The sequence below is a fragment of the Myzus persicae genome, unplaced genomic scaffold, assembly GCF_001856785.1.
Source record: "Myzus persicae strain clone G006 unplaced genomic scaffold, MPER_G0061.0, whole genome shotgun sequence".
NCBI classification, from domain to species: domain Eukaryota; kingdom Metazoa; phylum Arthropoda; class Insecta; order Hemiptera; family Aphididae; genus Myzus; species Myzus persicae.
Window position 1 is genome coordinate 1,044,861 of NW_019102098.1, and position 26,906 is coordinate 1,071,766.

General features: G+C 30.5%; 1 protein-coding gene across 4 annotated transcripts in view; it reads left to right on the forward strand.

Moving 5' to 3' along the window:
- LOC111031211 (apoptosis-stimulating of p53 protein 1-like) overlaps nt 1-26,906 on the forward strand; it is a 106,900-nt gene that overhangs the window by 53,197 nt on the left and 26,797 nt on the right. For all 4 annotated transcript variants that reach the window (XM_022311065.1, XM_022311066.1, XM_022311063.1 and 1 more), the window contains one exon: nt 6,550-6,835. In XM_022311065.1, the coding sequence (XP_022166757.1) occupies nt 6,550-6,835 (286 nt within the window). The remainder of the gene's footprint in view (nt 1-6,549; nt 6,836-26,906) is intronic.

Below are 26,906 nucleotides of genomic sequence, written 5' to 3' on the forward strand. Positions count from 1 at the left end.
TATTTGAATTCTGCTAGTACGACTGTGTATATTGTATGGCAACGTATATTTATGCCACGGTGCACCACTGAGCATGCTCATCTTTCTTGCTGGCTGTTAACAATTTACGAGAAAATAATATTTTATTCGAAATGTGTTTTATTTTTTACCAACATTGAAACATAATTTAGAAATATTATATTATTATATATACATGAATTTCGAAAGATAAAACAAAATCTATTACAATATTCACTCGCGAAGAATACCTATATCTCCACTTTCAATTCGACGTAATGTTTAACATAATATTGTCATAATACCATTTCTATTTAAACGATAATGACTACGGGGGACGGGAGTCGTCGTTGAAGTCGAAGGAACGCTAAAATAATTCATAATAATAATATAATGTGCCAGTTATGCATTTTAAATGTAGCGTTCTAAAGAACCGTTTCAAATATTCATATTTAGCATTATTCTTTATTCACCACTATTTGATCGTTTTTTCTATGTAATATTATAATATAATATGACATAATCCTGCACGTATATTTTTGGTGATATCATTTGGTCGTGGGCTGTAAAAATCAATTGTCCGACCTTGAATAGAAACAACAACCAAGGCGTACACGAGTTAAAAATATATCACTTTGGTGTAAAGACATTAGGATCGCGTGTAAAGCCGCTTCCCCTTACAACATGAAGTCTACTATATAATATGCTATATCGTTTTTTATGGGTCAACATTTATTATTTGACGTATACAGTAGTATAATAATATTATATAGATACATAGGAAGTCGTTGCTCGCATAGAGCTGTCCACCAAGAAAAGCCGAAAAGTTATTGACGTTTCGACTAATTTGTTTGTACAATATATATATATATATTTTACCAGCAGGGACGTATTTTTTTCTTTTCTCTTCTTACCGACCAGACATTTATTAAACGAGTCGTATTACCACTTGGATTACAGTTTGGATACAAAATACCAAGAACCTTAAGACGTGTATTTATATTATTTTTATTACCACCGTTGGTTTGACATCTCATGATTGGTAGTATAACGAACTCGCAGCTAATGCGTACGTGTGTGCACTATGACGTACGAATTTCAAATGTAATAATGTATTTCGGCTCGATTCCTTTTAAGTTTTAAAATTTTTTTTTTATGATTCTAGGTAAGATTTTGTTCTGTTTATAACCATTCTGTAATCGAAAAAGATGCTCACGTGTCGTTATGACGTATATTATGCTATGATATTTTCTTTTCTTTTACAATTTCCGTTTACTACTTCATAAAATGCGTTAAAATATATTTTTAGGCGTAGAGTATAGATCTGAATTAAAGTACCTACATACTTTTTTACCCTAATTACCAATATGACATTATCATCAGATAAATTTATTATAAATGGGCCAATTTTGATATGAATGTATTGGCATATTTCATTATGGTCATTCATAACTGCAACTGTAGAAATGATTGTTATTGTCACGAACAGTTTCGGCCGGTTGGTAATAATAATAGATAGCATGCAAAATTACTGCGAGACTGTTGCGATGGTAGTATTCAAATTTTACCCGACAAATATTAGGCTTCAATTAAAGGTTGAATAAACATACCTGCATATTATTATTTATTATAATATATACCACGTAACCAGTTACGTGTGGTTACAAGAATAATTAACAAGCACGAGTTCTGCAATTAACAAGCACAAAGAGCCGTAATCGAATCCGGGTACGCACGATGGTGTGTTTTAAGTGGAAAACCCGAAGGTGCAGGCAGGGGTAGTATAGGTATAATATATAGTTCCAGTGATATTTATATTATATAATTGTTTTGCATTATTATTATGTTAGTTTTATATTTTTCGTGGGTATGCACGAGTCAAGTTGGTACGTTCGTGACTATTGTATTTTTAAGGTTTCGCCGATTGTCTTTAAAAGGTTTCGGTCGGGTTTGTATTTTTTAACACGTCCGCGCGATAATGAATTGGGATGCCCTTTGAACAGTTGTTTGTCACGCAGTCATTTGAATTCGCAATGGTTATAAATTAAAACCGACGGTATGCATTATACATACTTATAATATATTATAAATAAACCTACCACTTCCACAATAATCCCCTACCGTCCCACCCCTCACCCCAATGGCCTCTGTTGTCGCCGGGCCCACCCCAAAAAAAATATATATTATATTTATTTTTATTATTTATATTCATTTTAATATATGTGATGTATATTTAATATAAATGATAGACATTTAAATTATTTATACCATTGCGGTCGACACTGAAAACAATATGCATGATGCCCACCAAGGCGGAGGATGGGTTCTGGGAAAAATATCATATGAAAATGGATTTACATAAATGCACACCCTCAGGGTTTTCTAAAACGTTTACTCGCATTTGTACACACGCACACTACCGAGGGCGTTGAGCTTGATTTATGTTTTTGTATTTCTTTCCATCGATGCCACTCCGGTATGTGAGCATATGTATATATTATGAATAAAATATCTGTGCACGGTAAGTACACACGTGCAAGAGATATCTTAGAGGAGTAGAATACGCGCTCGGCGGTGACAATATCAGACGATTTTACACACATAATCGTGTGCACCACACGTGTGGTTGTGGGTTTATGCCACGTTCCCCCCCCCCCATTCCCCTCAGATTATAAAATAAATAAAATAAATAACAGAAAACACTCTAACGAATTAAATCGGATGGAAATAAAAGAAAATGGCTCGGGGAAACGTCTGCGGCGAGCGCGTCAGCTGAGAGAACCGCGTTTTGTATACCGGATGTATCCAATTGTCAGCGGAGAGACTGCGTTTACACATTCACACATAATATATTATATTATCTATTTAGATACCATACGGCTGCTATATTTCACGATTATCACGCTCAAGTTCTCTCGTTTGTGAGTTTCAGGTTAGACTTCATACACACATACACACACACACACACACACACACATACTACGTATACTTATAATTTGTCTCAAAGCTATATAATATATATATATATATGTATATAATTAAGTCATGTCATAAAAACGTTTTGTACGGGCATTGAGGGTTTTATTTTCAGTGGAATTGATTTTTTATTCGGTCGCTCGGTCTTATCTCGAACGTTCATGCACTTCAATATTTCGTATAATACAAATACAGAGATATTTTATTCAGTTTTCATCCGGTATAATATGTATTCTTTTCAAAATACCTTCTCCCGGTTGCACTCATGAATTACCATCGGAGGAATATTGCCGCATACGTTCGAATTATTTTGTTCCGTACCGTTTGACGACAAACGTTTTCTCCGCCAGTATAATGTTATAGCCGGTATAATGTCTTTCATATGTACGAGATGGTGTTTAGTGTTTATTCAACGTCATCCTATTGACGCGGTGTAGTGTTTCGAAAAGTGTTGTGGTTTTTTATGCACGTTTTTCTTTTTTTAACGACATTATTTGTGTCGAGAATCAGAAACTACATTTTTTCGTTGTACAATATTCAAACATTTTTATCCAAGTCGATAAAAAAATAATAATAAAAGCGTATAAAACTATAACGTTCACGTGTAGATGAGATACATTGTCCATCTTGTGATAAAAAAAAAACAACTGCCCTTAATATAAAAAACTCTCATGTTCTTATTATGAGCTTTTGCACCACTCTTTGCGTCCCCGAGGCGCCGTTTTATATTTAGTTAGCGTGATAATATCTAACATCGATCGACAATGATAAAAATATCAATGTAATGTGTGCAATTATGTCATTTTAAAATTACCTTTTTTTTTTAATTGTCTATATTATTCTATCAGTTTACATTTTCTGTTAAGTTAGCACAAACTTCTGTGCGTGCTGCGACTTCACACACAAGCATGTATATTATATAGATTCGTGTGTTCAGAAACCGTGTTATTAACCATGGCATTTTATTTTCGTTACCGCCTCCCCACCATTCGCCAACTGCCCTGACCCGGAACTCCATAAGTATATTATAGCAGGGCGAAACTCGCAAGTCCGTGACCGATCGACTTACGTGGTTCACTGAAGCTCGCTCGCGTAATCAATCAAAAAATAAAACACATATGTACTGTATAAATATAAGTATATTTGTTCATATAGTTAGGTACTTATCTGTACATAAATATAGTATATACTAGGTTAGTCGTGTATTTCAGAAACCGTTTTGTGTTTTTGGCGTGGTATTTCTTTCCATACTCAAACGTAAAGAGAGGAAAAACAATCTACGAGAGCTATTAATTATAATTTCCAATGTACATGCTCATCTATTTGACGCTTGTGACCCGGCTTAGGTAATTTTCTATCTGGCGGCGTTGGACGCCTTTTTAAAGTTATTTATATGTATATATATATATTGTAATATGCGATGTGCAAAATCTTGACACTATTCATAAATATTTAAAAAACAATTCGACGAGATTACTTTTTTAAAAGTATATTACATATACTCATTTTAATTAAATAAACACTTTGCGCTGTAACAGTTGTGATTTTCGCTCTTCCGTGCGATTAAGCTTTCCATAAATTTAATGTTAGAAAAAGTGATGCAAAAAACAACCCATTAGGCAAAAAAAAAAAAACAATTTAAAGAACGGCGGACGTCAACAGACTGCCGATGCCGTCTGTGATGAAATATGTGTATTGTGTACACACCAGCTCAGTTAGTTGCTGTTGTAGATATATGCATTCCATCTCTGCAAAACTCGTGGGTGTATTGTATAACCGTTTATAATTAATGATATAGCTTTAACGTTGTTTCACACACCTTTTTATATTTTTATACTTAGAGCGGCGATTATTTTAAGTACTTAACAGGGATCAAAACGTTTTTGTGTTTAATTAGATCTCAAACTATATTAAATTATACCGTATATTTTTACTTATATGTATTGCAGATTTTCAGGTTTATTGATCATATAACTATACGTATTATGTTCAGGGCGTTTATCTTTTTTTTTCATTGATTAAGGTCTAGAAAAAAGGAAATCTCGGCGGGCCACCCTGTGTAGTGGATATAATATTATAGTATTATATACTTAGTCGGACTCTTCAAAATATGTTTTTTAATTATTGTAGTGGAAGGAAAAATACTCAATGCATATGCGTGATGTATATACAGTACTCATACTATACACGTATGCGCTTTGTTCCGCAATAATAATATATATGTGAAGTTATTTCACTTGACGATGTTTTTCATTAAGCATACGAGTGGTACGACGTGTGTGTGTGCAATTATTATTATTATTGTTGGCGATGTTTTATTTCTTTACCCTCTTTGTCTCTGTCTCTGTCTCTCTCTCTCTGAAAATAACCTCGAGGATTCGAGTGTTGTTTATGTATCGTTATAGACGTTATAGTATACACTGGTCACTAATATTAAGTGGGTACATTGTTGTGGTGTTCGACCATCGACGAACGGTACATTTTCGTCAAGATAAAACCTATAGGTATATGTTACATTTTGTGTGCATCATAAATGCTACTGTTCACGTTTCGGGTTATCTTCGTTGAAATCTACAAATATCGCTGATGTTATCGTCTTGCAACCTGACAACACGAAGGTTGGATCGACTATTGAGGGTGTTTTTTAAATTGTGGTATTTGTGTGGTTAGGTTAGTTAACCTATGTTAACCCATCATAACCTAACCCATAGGTAATTTGGTAAATTAACACGTTTCGGAGGCGTCGGAGAACTCGTCGCATTATTATTATTTCAACTACCTCGATTATCCATGCTCCGATGCTTGGTTTGGCTGTCATTATTATATTAAGTAGGTATTATTATTCGTACAAGGTCAAATTTCCACACATATAGGTTTATGCATAAGCAGATTACGAACGGAAATTGACTTTTATTGGTTGTTTTTATACGGTCGGTGCCCACGGGTGGGGACCAAAAGCCACATATTGATAATACGCCGCGGTTAATGGATTCAACATGGACACGGCGTCGTCGAGTAACGGTGTAGGTATTTATAGCGTTAAATCCATATAATAATATAATATAATGTGCACTATCATAGTAATATCATATTTACATTTTTTGTGTACGGTCTACACGTAAAACGTTTTAAAGGGCATGTAGAAATAATGAACGGTTAGAAAAAAAAACAACAAAAACAAAACAGCAAAAACAAAACAAAAAGACAAACTCGAACATAGTGCACGCCCGTCGTCGATACAAATAATAAAAGCGGTTTAGATTTAATATGCGTGTAATGATAATAGAAATAATAATAAACAATTTTGTACCATGCGGTAGGTTGGCGCATTAACGTCAGTCAACGGCTCGGCCGGCCGACGTGTGACGTCGCATTTTGTTCTTGACACGACCACTTTTTTTCCGCGCGTCCGTCGAATCTCGATTAATGATATGCAATAAACTATCTGTTCAAACATGGTTTTGGACTACACGTGTGATGGCCTCCGAAGTCGATTACTCTCGAACTCTGTGTGGTCGAAAGTGCAGGGTGAACGAGAAATTGAGATCTAAAAAAAAACTTGAATTTTTTTTGCAGTTACCGACGTCGGGAGAAACAGGCACAGAACTGACGGTCCGGGAGCTGGAAGAGATGGCGTGCCGGCAACAGCATCAGATCGAGTCGCAGCGGCAGTTGTTGGCTGCCAAAGAGCAGCGACTCCGCTACCTGAAACAGCACGACGCCAAGCACCATCAGGTGGCGGCGGAGCACGAGCGGCTCCGCCGCCTCCGGGATCGGGTCGAGGCTCAGGAACAAAAGCTCCGTAAGCTCCGGGCGCTCAGAGGTCAAGTGGACCAGACTAAACTCAACAACGCCACACTCAGTGAGTACCTATATAGACGTGCATAATATAACTATATTTATTATTATTATATACTATATATATTATTTTAGTCATATAATACTAGTACACTGCAGGTGTAATATACATACGAGTATAATATATATATAGTAGCTCTTAATCTTTGGCTATTATCATCGTATTATATATATATATATGTAGGTATTAGTTATGTACACCCTCGGAGAGTCGTCGTAGAGACATCGTATATATATATATTATATATATAATGATAATATGTACACTTTATAATTGTACATTATATGTATATAGGTCGTAGCATCTATACACAATCGTCTGAGGACTTGTTATTTGTCGTACTATTCTATATACTGCACATATACGAGAGCTTATACATCTATATATATATATATATATACATCTATATATATATATATATAATGTGTACGATGAAACACTTAAGTGGGATTTGGGAATCTTCCCCTCATCTGTAGGAGTTCGTCGTCCGCTGCAGTGCACGTCCCTAGGTTTTTTCTCTTAAATTTTTTTTACTCCCGTTTGAACACGATGCGAACAACAATACGCCGTCGTTTTTACAGGCACACTGTACAATGAACATACATACTTAATACTCACGTAGTTATGTATGTATAATGTATTACCAGCGATGTTCATAATGTATATATTATATTTATTCAGTGCGTGTGTCCTCTGCGATACGGGCAGGTAATATTATATTATATTTAGGGTTTACCGTAATTTCCTAAGAAGGATTTTTTTTCAAGACATGTATCGTAAACAGATTTGTGGGGAATTTATTGCCAAAAATTCAAACAACTATTTTTCGTTTAAAATAAAAAAATATATCTACATTGAACTTGAAACCGTCAAAAAAAAAGTATAAGATAAAAAGTATGTAATTTGTCAGTACATACTATAATAATTAAATCGTATAGTTATTGTGTTTGAGTCAAAAATGACTAACCCTTTTAAATGATCACTTCAAAACGACAGACCGATCGCACTCGTGTAATCCGTAACTGTATTTCACGATGTATTGTAATAGCACGTCGTATATTCTGGAAACGTCGTGTATAATATACTGCACAATAAACTTATACATATATGATTACCATAAAAGCCTTTATTCACCGTACAGTGCTTAGCTCAGATAGTGTTGTGTCAGCATCAATCAGGTGCTACAGTAATAGTATTGGCTGGTGAAAAGAATCCTTCCAAATTCTTTTCAACAGTATTGAATTAAATTCTCCAAAAATCATTAATATATTATTTATATATGCACCATTTGTATCTACGTAAATATTTTTAAATTTTGTTATTTTCGTTTACATTGTTCATATTTTATTAGACGGGGGGGGGGGGATATTTATATGATATTAGTAAGCCATTTGTTCGATATCAGATTTATTATGTGTAACCTACTCTAGAAATCAATTTTAATTTAAAACTTAATATACAGCTTGCAGGTAAATGCTTTGGTAAAAAGAATGCCCCAAGCTAATATTGGTTAAACAACCGACCCTCCCCCCAACACAATAATTTATAGTTTTCATGGTTGCTAAAGAAAATAATACGCTCATCATTACGCAGTAATGCAGTGTATATATAATATATACTAGGTCATGTTATATAACACGAGATTTTATTTGTGTCGCGTTTAAAAGCTTTTTTCTCGTTTAATTAAAATAAAACCAACGTTGGTAGGTGCTAGGTGGTATATTATGAAGTTATATTATTTCTTATTTTTCCCTAAGAGCTAAGAGTGTTTATATTTATAGTAAAATATATCATAATATGATGTATGTATGTATGTATAATAATATAACTTTGTGTGACGGAGTATAAAATATGTAAGGGGAATATATTTTTTTCTTCAGAAGTGGTCGTGGTTGGTCTTTGATTGAAAAATCGATACGTTTCTCATATATATAATATATATATATATAAACAGTATACACGTGCCCACTATACAGATAGAAACACACACATATATATAATACCGCGGTCCGCGGCCGACGTCGATCTCCTCCATACGTCGCCGTTGCTGTAGTGTTTCCTTGACATTTCTATATTCCACGACTGTATAAGGACTATACACGGGAATAATGATGATATCCATCCATGCGGTGGCAGCGTGTGTGAGTGCGTTTTCAGTAAAAGCTTTCGTGTACATTCGTTCCTGGGAGCATTTAAAACAACGTACCGCAAACGATCATTGCCGGCGAGCACGATGTTCAAAGACAACGAAAAATTGAGGAAATTATATTATTTTTCGCGTGGTGAACCCAATTTATTTTCAGAAAAATGACCGGCAGCTAACATTAAACCAACTCCACTATTTATTATACCTATATTATTATCTAAATACAGTTAATGAGTTTATATGATTTCAAATCTGTATAAAATACAAAAAAAAGGAAAATCATACAATCCAACCTCGTCTACATATAATATCACATATCTTAGATAATATAGATAAGTATAGACGTCTAATATAATGATACCTACCCATAAATGTGTACCTATAATACGTTATTATTTATTTTGAAAAATAATGGTCACCACAATGCATCATTACAGGTAAATATGTATTGTAGGCTAGTTTGTTAATAAATTAATTGGTCGTAAGTAAACAACGTTGTTATCGCTTGAAAACGATTTAAATGCATCGATAGGATTGATAAATTGCCACCATATTATTCTTTTAAGTGTCTTCCTAAAATGTTGTAGCACTTGTTTAACTTGTTCATGCCGCCATTACGTTTCAATGGTTTAAGTTGGGGCTCTTATGCTGAGACCTACAAAATGTTCTGTGTTTATAGTATGATGTAATTGTAATGCGATTGTGATTGTTTAGTGGAGTGATGTATCCTACATTGGTCTGAATAAATTATCGAACCTGATTGTACTTTGGTCAATATCACAGAGTTAAGTGTTGTTTCAGATGTTGTTTTTCCACAATGAAAAACCACAGTTCTAAAATATTGTTGTTGTTACGAAAAATACCAACACCGAAAATCATTTACCATAATTGCGTATATTATCATCATCATCATCATCTTCTGTTTCAGTGTTATCGGTATCTTGTGGTTCATTATTTGCATATAATAATCTTCCTCGATTATATTTTCTTTTGATTTGGAAAAGGGATTCATCAAACTAAATAATACACCCAGCGCCACCAATTTCACAAACATCAAACATACTGACACGACCATTTGTACTGAGGTCATTTTAGTCAACAATAGTGTTGAGACTTTTTTGTTATACTTTTCTGTTTGTACCTATTGCTGGATTTTGCAATACTCAGTAACCTAACCTAACCTATGATTTCACTTAAGTTCAAACGTCTACTGCATTTGTCATTTACGTCAATGTAAGTAAAAAATTGATTTCCTCCCCTTTGGAATCGTATGTTTTGTAACCATTTTATTTTTGACATTTATTAATAACACTTTTAAAACTGAGTCATCATAATATTATACAGTTTCAAACATGTTTGGTGCACACTGCACGCTTGGTACACGCATCGCCATATTAAAGTACCTTTTTTTTCGTGGTTTATCACCGAGTAACAAGGAGGTACTTCACCCTTTACTTCCTTATTGTTACTCGGCCATTAGTACCTATGCGTGTCACGAAATCAGTAAATGGAAAAGATCTTATTTGTTATAATATAATGAAGTTTATGATTTTTTAAGTTAATATTCGTTAATATTTATTTGGGTAATTGATAATGTGCAATATATTTAGACAATAAAAATTTTTTACTGCAATGTATTTTATTGATTTATAGAACTTCTCTGAACTCTGTCGTACATTTTATTAAATATCTATATACCTATAGCAGGTCATACTCATTAAATTTCACTTAATATTGACTCTTGTTATGTTATATACCTATTGTGCTTTATGCAGATTTGAAAGCGTTTAAAGTTATAACCAATATTATTATATAATATTATACAGTTTGATACTCTTCTAATACTCCTTAATACCTGTATTAGCACACATGTATACGTATTTTGTTATGTAATTTATTTCTTTGTTCGGGACACAATTAAAATACGGTGCATGTGGTGAGTATACATCGTAACAAAATAGAATTTGATTTCATTTTTTTTAATTGGTGAAAATAATACATCCAACCCGTGCAGAAAGATACGTCATAATATAATGTATTATGTGAATTTACTATGTAACCCATTTGTGATACTTGCTTCAAGTCTATTATACGTTCAGACGAGGTTTTTATTTTACAGTATGATTTTTTAATATGAATATTAATTATAATAAATATTTTTTTAGTATGAATAATATTCTCCTCCCGTAAAATATGCTTTTAACGACTAGTCAATTAGCTTTATCATGAAAATAATTATCGCACTGGTTATAAATGTCGTTGATTCACTAATCATCAGCATCTATAGAAATGCGTGTAGTGTCTTAACAACTTGACACTGCTTAATAATTATACGTAGGGTTAATAACTGTAAATATAATTCGCGCAGAATTTTAAAGATTTCTAATGGTTTTCAAAAATGTCTGATATTGTGGCGTATACCTATTGATTATTATTGTATAACTGTAGATATTATATTCAAATCACGCAAAAGTTTTATCTTGTTATGCTTATTATTTTTTTCATATACATATATCATTATTTTATCCATTATAGTTCACCGGTTGATGTGTAAGCCATTATTCCGAACTGTCTATGATATATTGTTATTAAATAGTAATTAAATATTTGTATAACAATAACTGTGAAGTCTCCGTTCGCACATTTGTTAAGGTAAATATTATATTATAATATTATCTAATAGATGGAATTATGTAATATATAATTTATATATAAATACAGAGGTGTGAAAATAAATTAATGTTTTATTACATTTTTTCACAGACATAAAATTCAGTGAGAAAAACGACCGTTCACCGTGATATATAACCGTAAAGTAGTTGTGGCAAAATTATATATTTTTTTTTCATTTACATTTTTGGCAGTGGCGCGTGCCGATAATGTGATCATGCGTATTATATTAATATAATGGCGTAGAGGTGCGGTGTAGGTCTCACTATCATAGTCTTTAAACGATTTCACAATTCAAATAAAAGTATATAGGTACATTTTGCATAAAAACTGTTTACACGAAGTATGTGTGTGTTAAGTAATTTATCAAAAAACTAGAAGCTTTTTTATTGAGTAGATAACGGCTATGGATGTGTTAAATTTGAATTTTTAATTATTGCATACCTTGAGTGGCTACGGTGGTCAGCCTCTATTTCTAAAGATAGTTATTATTTATTTCTATACATTATTTTAGTCTTATGGTAATTTATTTTTCTATGAGTTGTATAGCTTATTGAACTATTTTTTTCTAAAAATATCTCATTTATTACCTACATAATAACTAATAACATATTATTATTATTATGAGTCAATACAGCATTCCGTTTAATGGTGTGTATTTATTCTTGGTATAAATAGCTTAAAATTAGTTTAAATATTTTGAAAATTTCATTGTACGTAGAAAATATTAGTTTCTACTCGATCGTAAAAAGTTTCGAATGTCTCTACGATTAATATTTGAATGACAAGATAATATTAATATTTTTCCCCTAATTTTTCTTCGTTGTTTTAAAAAGCACGTGCAACTTTCAATCAGAAACCATCTTCCAAGTTGAAGATTGAATCATTTCTACTCCTTCAAAAGGTTAGGAACACACGAAAAAAGGAAATCACATATCATTGTAAATCTGCTCCGCTCAGAGTCTACGATTATTAGTAGCGCCTTATTTGTGAACAGAGAAGTGAAGTGGAAGATGGAAGTTGTTATTTTGATTATGATTAATTTCATTTTTCGTTCTATTCGTATATTTCGTTAAATCCAATCTGAGTGGTCTAGAGAAAGAAAATGATAATAAAATAAATCCTAGGTAGGTATAGTAGAAAATAAAAGCAAAATTTTCATACACACGAAGTTTTCGCGAACTGCGTTCTAACTTTTTATAATATTATAACGGTGATTACGTGTAAACCTTCGATAAATATTTGATATATTTGTGTTGTGCCTATTACCTATATCTCAGTGTTGGACGGTAATCAGTTACATGTATCAATGTTACGTAACCAAGATACATTTGTAACTTGGATTGAGTTACCTACGTAATTTTCAACTAACTTTAAAATGTAATTGATATTTGGTAACCAATCTCTTGATATATTTCAATGTCAATACTTTTTAATTTTAAGTAAAATACTTAAAATATAGCTTATAATTTACATAACACATTTTCTCACGAACCTTTCATACAAACAAATATTTAAAAGTTATTATATTATGGAAGTCATAATCATAAATAATCTTTTAAATTGTAACTAAAGTGTAACTAAGTTACTGTAACTGTAATATTTAACTGGTTAAAAATTTTCAAAGCATCTTATACCTTATAACTATAATCTATATGCACAATTTTAGTGCAAACTTTAACACGTACAATATACCCGTTGATTAAAATATTAATAATAATTATAACTGAACGGACCACCAACAATTAGCAGGCCTCTAATAATTGTATTAAAATAATTATTATTTCAGTATAATACTTCATAACTAGCCAATATGGATGGAAAACTGCTGGGTTTGATAAAATAACGATTTTTATACTTCCACACACGCGATTTGAAAAATAAAAACGTGCATTCCGGGGGTTGTATTTGCACGTAAAAATAGTATATGACCTAGTTGAGTTTTATTTTCTATTATATTTTTTGAACAATTGCATGGTTAAGTCTAATTCTCTGAAATACCATAGATTATAATTTGAATTCTAAAGCAATAATAATATAGCACTACCTCGGAAAGTTCGGTTAAAACTTTCTCGTCCATATTATAGCGATGCATATAATAATATGTGCTCGTAGTTCTTGAGATGAATCGGTATTTGTTTCTCATGCGACGGATGGCCAAAATAAATTATGTAATCTCTATTACATTCAATTTTTTACTTATTAATTATAATATTGTTTTTGACTTATCATCGACTTATTTATTTACGTATTATGCGTATTTGTGTTGACCCAAAAATAAAATAATTATGTATTTACGTAAAAATTGAAGGTATATTAAGTTCAAATTCATTTAAAATAACCGTGTCAAAGTAGGTATATATTGAAATTATGAAGCAAAAAAGGTTTCAATTCTGAACGACAACATTTAATTAGGTAGTATTTTTTATTTTTTGAATCCATTTATACCTGTATATATGTATAGTTAGTTATTATTAAAAAAGTACAATATTTGTTTTCATAAATTTATAAAGTGAAAAAAATACATAATCAATTTCATATTCTTCAAAGGAAAAAGTGTGTTGGAAAGATCATAATATTTTGATTTTAATTTCATAACTAAATAATAGTATAAAACAGTAATTTGTAATTTATTTTATGATATCATTGTTAATATGAAATATTTGTTTTACGAACAAAAATGCATGTCGTTTGTTCGCTATAAGGTGCACGATTGAATTATATATGTATATATTTATGAATTAATACAGTGCGATTTATCTGCAAGTATATTATTGTCCATTTTATTTATAATTTATTAGGTATGCATTTATTCAAATTCTGACTTTTAGAAATTATGAGTGCACTTAAAAATCATATTTTAAACTAGGAACTGAAACCATGTTGAAAATAAATTGTTGTGAAATTGATCATTTGAAAATATCGGTAAACTCACTGGCACCTAACTTAACTATTTTAAATACCTAACCTGTTATTTTAAGAGTATACTAAAGGTATTTGTCCATGTTTATGTGAACAAACTTTTGTTGTTTTTTTTTACTGGAATAAATTTAAAAGTACCTATTGATTAATCCATATTAACAGAATAGCATTTTTCATTTTTAGGGAGCAAAGTTTTCTTTTTTTTTTAACCGTACCAAATCTGGAGACTGGAATTGAAATTCTTCTAGGAACTGATTCAAAACTGAAAAAGTAGAAATAGAAATAGTAAATATTAATTTAGATTCGTTTCGGCGGGTACACACTTTTTTAAAATGAGAATTTATTCAATTTATCAGAGTTTTATCTTTAGTGAAAACCGTTAAGCTAGGTAACTCAGAAACTACACTTTAAAAATGGCATTTATTAATGAGACGCATCTCATTTGGATTGGGAACCACTGCCAACTCTTTTACAGTCCGAATCTTATAACTAGTAATTATCGCCTTTTTACAAAACAAAAGTTTTTAGGTGCAGGAAACGTTTTTCTGACGACGAAGGGATGAAAGAGTTAGTTGAAAAGAGGATAAAGAAGGTGGTGTGTGACTGTGTGAGTACTTCGACACTGGTAACAAAAGTTAGTTTCATGCTTACAAAAGTGCATTGATTTAAATAGGTACTATTTAAAAAATATATATCTATATACCTGTAGCAAAAGCTCTGTAATTTTCATAAAATGCTTTTAAACTTTACTTGAAAAACGTGATTATTGAAAAAAAATCGTTTTTAACCGCTCTGCTATGTAGTAAAATTTCGAATGTACCTATCGACATTGAGTGGGATATAGTAGGTAATAGATGTGTTAAATTTGAGCTCAGTGATAAAAACTTACATTCGATAAACAGTTTTGAGAGGAGATAATCGCTTTTTATCAACTAAAGATATTGAATTTTTTTTTCTACATTATTTTTTCTAATTATAGTAATACTCTATGTTGATCAAATTTTCACCAGAAATATCTCATATAATATTTTAATAATAAGTATTAAAAATAATATTTTATCATATAATATGTTGTAAATGTATAAAGTACGTAGACATTGGAAACTGTCCGAATAGGCTCGTAGTGTAAATAGCTTAAAGTTAGTCCATATATTTTTAAGACTATAATATTGTGTATAGAAAAGAATGTATTACGTAATAGCGAAAAGTTTCTAGTTCTCACGATTGATATTTTTTGACTTACAGCAAAATTAACTAAAACCATTTAATGTATGTTATTGTTATTCTTCCGATCTCATCAAAATTAGAACTTAAAATGTTTTACATAAATATTGCGTCAATTTTTTTTTTTTTTTGATAGTTTCAAATTGCAAAAACAAAAGTTAATTTTTTGTTTCACTTGCCTATTTTAAAAGTATTAGAATTTTTCTACTTTTAACCTTTTTGATTATCAATATATCCTATTTTTCACCAGAAAACAGACTCAAAGCTTAAGTTTAAAGCATTTTTAATGATATGAAAGTAGATACAAAAAAAAAAAAACTAAAAATATTGTAATTTATTATAGTAAAATAAATGGCTTGCGCCTCGAGTGCGCTAAATGTAAAGCGCCAAAAAACGTATTCATTTTTATTCCATTCTAGATCCACATTATCGCGTACACTCGATATGCGACTTGAGTAGGTACGAGGTACGGCATTACAGAAATATTTTTTACGGGAATTCGAAGCGATTAAGAATATATTGTTTTTCGAACTGTCTTTTCCTCACATACGCCGTGTCTCACTACCAATAACCGTCTGTCGCGCGTCGGCACGAAAGAACTCTGTATAGGAAGTGCGCGTTCATCCATCCTGAATATAAATATATATATAGAGGAGAGAGTTGTGTATACACGTTATGAAATAATAAATTTCATCTCTAATGGAGAGGAGCTGCACAATCGATTTATCTCGTAACGGTAACTGTTTTCTTTTTCTTTTATTACGACACATATACACACACAGAAATACATACAAGAGGTTTCGTGGTAGCAATTTGTCATTTGATTTTTTATTTTATTTCGTTCACTCACCATTATATTGGATCTCATCCGCCTTCCTTGTGCCATATATAATATCAACTATATATATATAGTATGCACTACCTACCATTCCGTCACCTCGCCACCATCACCGGTATTTGCACCGTTTTGTCGAACGCTACACTTTAAACGTCATCATAAAAAAAATAAATAATAATAATAATAAAAACCAAATAAAAGTAGGTAAATACAAAAATAAAAACCACCATATCTATTATATTATGTATTTACATATAATATTATCGTATATCATCGCGCGTTTATGGTATAACCTACCGACCTCCCGGAGTTTTCAGATATCCACCGCCGCCACCTTCGTGTTCGAAATGTTTAAACTTCAAACACGCACACAGTGCCACTACGTTACGTGCTCACGAGACATATTTTATAAGTCGCGTGTTGTGGCGTACCTATGGTGATTTTCGTCATCGTTGTTATTGGCGCTGTATACATATGTATACGACATTGTTTTATACATATTTATGATATTTTTTTCGGGAGGGGTGGAAGGGTTGTGACTTGTGGGTGGCCGATACCGATACGTATTAGTGTATTACACAGTGTATAATTGCGTGTGGCGTGAGCTGGGCGTATCTTGGTACAGACAGGTAGCCGGCGGATTAGGTACTATATTTTTCGCTGCCTCGACCAAAATCGTATTTTTATCGCCACTGATTGCCTGCCGGTGGCCTTTCCGTTGCGCTCGTGTCTGTATTATTACGTAATTATAATGTTATCGAAAAGAAAAAAAAAACATAACTGTAGTTTATCAATCATATATAATGTGAAAAATCATATACGTTACAGTTTTAGAATATAATATTATGATAATGTACTACACGGTGCGCACGTACATGTTCGGGGGCGGCGCAACTAAATTTAGATCTGTTAATCGAAATCCATTCCTCTTCCTATGGATTTCTATATTACTTTCTTTAGATAGGAGAGGTTCAGAAATGAGACCCTAATAAACTATTCAAGTGGGGTATCATTGTATCAAACTAGTTTTTACTTGTAAGTTCATGAATTAGGATTATTTTTAATTCAAATAAGATTTCGTGTTTTTTGTTCGCCCGATGTCATAATATGTGGGTCAAATAGTTAATATATGGAGCAAAACTTATATTGTACACACTTCTTATAAATTAAAATTAACTACCTAAATAGTGTTATGATTATTGCGGACAGTGACCTAACCCACAGATGACAAATTTAAGTGTAAAATGTACATGAATAAATTGTGAAATTAAAAAATACGTTTATTTATGAAATTAATATTGGTCCAAAAATTTCTCAAATTCACATGGTTTGAATACAACATATACGTTATAAATTAATCTATGGTTCATGAAACAAAATTATTAAAAATCAAAAGGAAAATGTCATATTATTATAGTTTGTCGGTTCCGAAACGTGCTTATGTCCATATATAATATGTCAATATATACGACATGACATAATTATAAAATGTGCGTTCTGGTCAAAATACTAATAGTCTAGGTGCCACGGGCCGCTACGGCCAGGGTGGCGACAACGTGATCACCCTCCTCCCAATCACGAACATCCAAATTCCACGAAAGCAAGCGAAGGGTTAGGTTAGGTCAATACATTTAGTCTACTATCCCACGGATACGAAGGGGTAAATTCATTTTACATAATGCGTATTTAATAATGGCATATTCATGCCCCAAACAAAACCACGTATCCACAGATAATAGTAGTTAATCTTGAATATACTTCTATAGTTTGAAAAACAGTTTTTTCTCAACTTATTTTTATTATTAGAATTCTAAGAAAATTCTTAGAAAACATATTATGTTAGTATATAAATTTAAAATACACTCACTCATTCATGAACGTACTTGTGCATGTAATAAATATTACTTAAAAAATGTTGAAGTTGGGCATCCTCCGCAAGACCACACTAACACAAAAGCGCTATCGACTATGTGGGAAGACATGGGGAATACCCACGGCGGATCTGACATAAGTACTCGTATGATCACTGAAGTATCGTATTAAAAACATGTATATCCATAGATAATTTAAAATTAATTAGGAAGAAGTGTTGAATGAACTGGGTAAGAAAATAAGAAAATATGATTTGATATCATACAATTTAGATTTAATTGGCCACATGTGTGCAATTGTTTTTACATCTTATTATTTTATTATATCTAAATGTTATGACACGATAAGACAAATATAAATATTTGATTATTTAATTAAAATAACTCTCAATAAGTGTATCGATACTTAACAAATAATAAGTCAATACACAATATAATTTTTTTTTATATAATGATAAAAAACAATATTTTGTAAAAAGTTATACCACCGTACGAAACATATATTGATTAAAGAAAGTTAATAGAATATAATATTAGAATGATTTATAGAAAATATATATTGTTAATATCATTAATATAATTAGTAAAGAAATTAAATAAGAGCTGAGACCAATGATCCCCGTAAAAATCATCTGACATTAATGAAATAAAATCTGTAATAACAATTTTATACTTAATAAATTGAGGTCTTTGAATTAAAAATGACATAAACCTAGATAATATAAAAGGTCACCATAGCCTTTTTTAGAGTTTATAAATTAAAAAGTCAACAGTTAATACTATCAAAAGCTTTTTAAAAGTAGTTGTATAACATCAGTTTGTTAGAGATAGAGTTCAAAATAAATTGTTTATAAGATATTAAATCAGTTATGGTAGATTTATTACTTCAAAAACCATGTTTAATAGGAATACGAATATTTTTAAAAGAGGGGTGAGTTTAGAACTTATTATTATAGAAAATATATTTGAAAGGTTAAAAAATATTGACATGGGTTATAATTGGAAACTAATGATCTCTCCTTTAAAACATAGGGTTGATAAATGTGAATTTCCAAATAGAGGGAAAAGAACCTTTTTTGAGAAGTACCTATGAAAAATAAAAATAAAAGCTAGATAAAGTATAAATCTACAACAAGCATACAAGAGCATTGTTAAGAAAATATGATATAATGGATATTTAAGAAAAATAACTTTGCTCTTATTCAATATTATATGATTTAATATGGACATTTATAATGGATTGGGGTTTAATATTTAATCACATTTAAAATATTTAAATCTGTGATTAGTCTAAACCAATTTATATTAAATTAATGAAAAACTTTTAATCGTAATAAGTGATGATAAATGTGACCATATTGCATTCATTTTTGCACTAAATTATGAGTCATTTTGTAATAAAAAAAAAAAAAAATTATAATATAATCCGCCGACAAATTATATGCGTTCAATCGTGTCGTACATTTTTTATCGTACCTAAACAAAAAAATACTGTAATCTGACTAATCCGATTTGAATTATTAACTAGATGGAGGTAATTATTTTGCTAATGGCATAGATCTTATCAATACATGCACTTGGGTTGAAGTCTAACCAAGGTTAGGTTCTAACCAATCAGACTAGATTTCTGATCTTTTAAAGTGTCCAATATCCATAACGTTTTTAGTCACTTCTATAATATCTAAACATTTTTTTTTCACAAATAATTATTTTAGTTAATCATTGCAGACCACCAGAGGTACAGCGTAAACCGTATCTATACCGTCGGCTACTTACCATAATATTATCTACCTAAAAACTTCGCTAGTCACTTTTCTTAAAAGAGGTATACACTTCTAACTATGTAAACTTAAGGGATCAATTCCACTGAGCCTTAAATGTAATATATATTTAAAATTATAAGCTTTAAACGTGTTTACAATTGGTTCGTTGCATAAATATTAAAAACAAATTTAACGATAAATTATAATGTATTTTATGTTTTATAATTTCATTTTGATTTATCAATATTTTAAATTTAAAACAATACTTAATGTATTGTTTTTTTATATATAGGTACATTTTTATAATAATTTAAAGTTATTATTTGTAGTTGAAAAAAAATATACATTTTTGTATTGCCTAAAATATAATTTAATTATAAAAATATTGTATATATGAAATTATTCACGTATTAATATATTTTATGCAAATAATATTCAGACAATGATATTTATATTGTATGAATATAATATAATGTTAAAATTGTCTGTACATATTGTCTGTAAAACATATTATAAAGATTTTGGAAAAATATAGACATTATAAATAAATCGTATCGGACAATGACTTTAAAAAAATCTTTTCGATATTTGATCTTCTGCAAAAAAGTGATCTAAATTATACTGCGATATTATTTAAAATCTTTCTTCAAAACTACTAACCAATAATCTGAATATATTAAAAATGTATTGGAAACTTTTTTTCAAATATTATTTTGGTATGTAGATACTTTATTGTATATGAGACGCATACTTATATATCATGGAGATGGAATAATGCTTGGGAATGACTCAAGAAAAATGTATTCCAAAAAACTAATATTTCAAGGCTATATTACAGCAACATCCGTTACGTTTCAATAAAATTCACAAGTTATTCTGGATTTTATAAATCATGAAATACTTAATCATCCAATATCTGAATTTTCAGAGATTATTTGGTAATCCTTTATATTGGTTAAATATTAGGTATCTAAATTGTCTATACTTGATGTTGTGTTGTTGAGTTTTTATTAAATTTGTAGTTTAGAATTTCATTTAAACGGTTTTAAAAATCAATTATTTTCAAATTTCAAATATAAATATTTACGATTGGCTTTACACACACGAACAAACAATAAAAAGCATGATTATAAAACCAATTATTCAGTCTAACAAAATCTAACATATTAAATTTTTAAATCATATTATATATCAATAGATTTCTCTATGACCTATTAAATTAGAAAAAAATGGACTACGTGAAAACAATTTGAAACCATAATATTATCTATAACATGATACATCATGATATCACAATATCACCACTCACTCAACAGCACCACTCAAATAAGTGGATACCGGGTCAAATTATTGAAGCCCGAGGGCTCTAGACTAACAACTTAAAATACAGTAAAACATCTTAATAATGGAATCGCTAGGTACTAACTAATGTTCCGTTATAAATAGGAGTTTGTATTATAAGATACTAAAATATACGGGAAATAGGTTATGCGGGACTGTTGTTATTTTCCGTTTTAAGGAGATTTCCGTCATATAGGGGTCTGTTATAAGAATGTTTTACAGTACCTAAATATCTGATTCCACATTATTGAATTTATACAAATTTGATAAAATGACTACATTGTACTTAATATTTTACCTATAATAGGTTTCGAGTGTACTTCATCATTGAGTAGGTTACCTGTAACGGATGAGTTTAATTTGAATTCAACCGTAAATTATTACATTCAAAACACAAATCTTGAGTGGAGACTAAAAATAATTTGCATATTTTTATGATTTTGACAACATTTTAACACGAGCTTTAAAAAAACCGTATTTATGTATTTAATGTTTAATAACCAACTAAAAAAGTAGAAAATTTCAAATTAATGTTAAGTATAATTTTATTATCATGTCGAGGAAATGAAAGCATAAATATTTATTGTAAATTTCAAGACTTTATAGCTAACTATTTATGAATTTGACCAACAAAATGTTTTGGTCAAAATTTGTTTTTGTGTTAAAATTCCATTTATTTCCTAATTTTTGATCTAATATTTCAGTATAATTTAAAACCATACTGAACATTTTTTATCTTGACATCCTCCTACATCTCTCCAAAAAATACCAACTTTATTTTGTATGTACATGAAATGCCCTTCGAAGTTGAAGATTGAATCATTTATTATGAGAACAGTCTCCAGACAAAAAAAAATATAACTAAAAACACTTGTTATTATAAAATCAATACATACGTATATCGTTGTACTCAGAATCTAAAACAGTGTATCCAAATATCGAAGTATCTTGATAATTTTTAATTTATAGTACCGATGCAATTATTCTTCTGAAGCATCATTATTTGTCTTAATATAATCCAGGATTATTTGCATTCTTCGATGATAAAATACTGATTAAATTCATTGGAATATCCATTAAAAATGCTTTAAGCAAGATATTAAATTACCAAGAATTGTGAAAATACGTAATTATTACGATGAATTATCAAGAAATTAAAATCCACTATAATCACAGTTTAACATTTGTGTTAAATAAATTATATACTAAATACGTAGTAGAACGAAGGTCCCTTTGTCATATTTATTATGATATAGCTAGATATTTAAAATTAATTATACTTTATATTGATACATAGTATTATGTATTAATACATTTAATGTTATGACTTAAGTTATAAATAATTATTTTAATAAGCGATTCAGTAAAATATTGATGTATCCTAAAACAAATTGCTAATTTGTACCATTTATAGGTACATTAATACATTATACATTAAGACTTGGTGGAAACGATAAGTTAGTTTAGGTATGAGTAACTATCTAAACATACATATCTTTCATGGCATTTTATAATAATGTGTTTATGAAATCGATAGGTTCATACCGACAAAATCTAAAAATTTAAAAAAGTTTTACATACATATTACCATCTCATCTATATAGATATTATAGTATATTATTAACCTAAATTATGGTATAAGGCTTACGATTAAAAAAGCTATTTGTTTTTTTATCAGCACAATTGATTTGTTATCCGGGCAAAAAATAACTGTAAAAACATTAAATGTCATTCTCAAAATCTGTTTTTATATAATTTATTAATATACATGATCTACTTATATAAGACACTATCTTCTATATTATCTGAGTTCGCCGATCTTAATAAAATTGATCCATCTTTCTATCGTTTTCCATTTTGCTTTAGTAATTTACTACGAACACGTATTTTACAATGATTAGTTTTTTGATTTTCTGCTACTTCATTCTGGGCATATTTGTTATGTAAGCACAAAACACTAGTGATAGTATCGACATAAATCCAATGTAATTAAGAAATCAAAACATTAAAGTAATTATTGCAAATTTGTAACTGTGTTTTTAATAATATTTGATTTTTTGATTTATTTGTTTTTAATTATACTTAAACAATTTGTTATGTCATTTTTCTACTTATTATAATAATATGTAATTAATGGCAACAAAAAAAAAGTGCTAATAAATCTATTGATGTAACTTGTATTAAAAACTATTTTTTGAGTAGATATTCTATATTTTTAAATTCATTCTGAAGCAATTCAAATATATACGAGGTAGACGAGTTAATAATGTTAGTGGAAGACGTGCCGGCCGAGGCCGAAACAAAAATAGAGGAGTCGGGTGAACTGGATATAAGCTTATAAATAATATGTCTTAATAATACGATGTACTTAACTGATTTTCGTTCTCAGTTATAATTATTACATATTATGTTTAATTCGCGTATACCATGCGTGCAATAATAATATAATACACACAAAGACATTGAGCTTAGATATGATTCATATGAGTATCGAACGAGTACAATTATTCGTTATCAATATTTTTTCATATACCCTCAAATGATTCTCGTCGACGTCCGAATAAGCAGATCACAACCACCACCACCACACCCGCCCTCTATCGATGCTAACGTAGGTGTACTCGAATCTGGGTAATGGTCTTTTTTTAGCAGCAAGAGCAGCATATCCATCACGAGGTTTTCACTATAAACATAATACATAGTCTGACAAATATATTAGGTGTGATATTATATTATATGCTTGCGTGAGTGTGAAAAAGTACTGTTATACGTATACATTATATCTAACTTAATACACAGCTCGTACCTATATGTATATTATTATTTTTATATGCATGCACGTGTGTAGATGTGAGGAATGTCCTGTATACTTGATAAGCGCACTATATATATTGTACGGTATAATGTACACATACTGTACCGGGAAAGGAATCGAGCAAAAAATTGAATTTCACGAATGGAAACATCTCGTATAAACGCGCAAGACTGTGATACTTTGCGATTCCCCGGACATTGTTGTTATATATATTTTTTCGTGTGTTCCATTAGTGTGCAGAGATTTTCATTGTTTATTTTTTTAACGGTTATGAAGTTTATTGGACTGGTGAATCTGTTTGATGGTGTATACGTTTCTGCTAACATACGTATACATCAATTTGCATTTTAGTATTGGTAGAAAGTCAAAACATAGAAATACCTTTGGCAGAAAACATTTATAATTAATTAATTGAGTTGTAACTGAAAATTCGTATCTTACGGAGACATCTCGTCGTCCGACCAAATCCTATTATTTTAACGGACCAAATCCTTCGAAGTCCACTTCGACCGGTTTCTACTGAATTACGTAAATTATCGTTTAACGGCGTCAAAAGTCAACTAGGTATATTATATCATTATAATTGAAATTATTATGTAGGTACGTAATAATGTAACGTGAAATATAATTTCGTTACATAATGGCGTGCAAGCGATTTATGGTTTCAGCCTCTATTCACCCTTTATTAATCCCTCTTCTCCAACATGTTGTTTGGAACATTTCCGAAACAAAATCGTGAATAATTATTTCGTTAATCCGGAAAATACGGAAAATATTATATCTTATTTACCCGGCGGTACGAACCGAAAGTTATAAATTATGATTTATTCATGTTAACAGTATTTTAAAGACCATGGTCGTATAATTTGATTTTTATTGAATTAAGTAAATTTGAATTACATGTGTTTTGTACTAAGATAGTAAGATGTATGTATTTTTACTGACCAAAATATTTAGATATCACTCAATAGTGTAGGCTATACCCTGTGAGGTTAGTTATGTGTGTAGATATTTTATATGTGTACTGACCATAAACGTTAAGTTTTATGTTTTCTTATTCTTTTAAAATATATAAATATACAAATTTCACGTTTATAATCTGGTATGTTAAATACATTTATAACAAATCTGGTTAACGTTTGTTTTTAATTTTATGAAATTGAATAACGACTCTGTAACTTTTGCGTAGGTACTTACTTTCATGCTCAATAAACCTAAGTTTAACGAAAACTACTAATTTATTAAACACAAACAGCCATTTTTTTTGCATTTGCAGATTGTGATTTAATTTACACGTATTAGTCGTGGCTTTAAATTTGAAGTCAGTACTCCGTACACCGAAAAAAATATGCAGTTTAATTTTACATTCTTATGTTGATTTCATTTAAAAGTTAAAACTACATTGTCATTGTTTTGTTTTTTTAATAAAATATTAAAATAATAATCAAGGACAGAGGACAATAACAAAAAAAACCTCAGTAATCGCCTTATTTGCCGACCATTATGTAGGCACTGGGTAATTTCCCGTTTAGTAATTTTTAATTACTCGTGACAATTTCGTCCGCTCCCAAATTGCTGCGTACCTACTTAAGTCATGGTTAATATAAATTGGTTTAATAACGCTATGCATTATTAACCGAAAATAATTTATGCGAACTGTGCACATTTGCCAACAGTATAATTTTGACGTTTTGACAAATTTATGGACTCCTTGTTCTTCAAAAATATTTTCAAACACCGGGTCCATAAAACATGTTATTTGGTTGCATATCGTGTATGACCAGTTGATAGGTTATTACTTTTAAATAAAAAATCGTCTGAACCGAGAACATCTTTTGGATGTTTTTTTTTTTACCAGATTTTATATACAAATTTTATCTTAAAATTACGAGTACCGTATGCCGTCATACTTGTGACAACTTGTCGTTTGGACATAATAATATTATATACCTTGAAGATATGGACACACGTGGCTGTATGAAATGGTAAAATCAGAAAGCTTGTTGAAAAATATGAGTTAATTTTTAACAATATCGTCCTATATAGTATATAATATTATATACCATGGTATCGTGACAAGTCGGATTTGAAGTATTGAGTCACAATATACTTTTACAATGTCCAGCTGAAATAAGTGCGTTCTATATAATCACTCGCTCTGCAGGTGCAGGTGGCAGGCCTATGCGAAATAAATAACATACTCGTTCCATACATTACAATAACCAACGTTTCGGTGGACTTCACTTTACCACCGCAAACGAAATATTATCGTCATCATTATGATTATTTATTGTGCGTTTAACCGGCCTTGACTCGCTCACACACACGTATCTTAGTATACGAGTATACTTATATACGTATATATTTGGAAAAACATATCGGTTGTAGGTACATGCATATTATGTGTGTTTGCGTGTATGTTTGTGTGTGTGAGGGGGGGGGGGGGGGGTGGCAGTCGGCGAGTACAACGGGAGAACAATTATT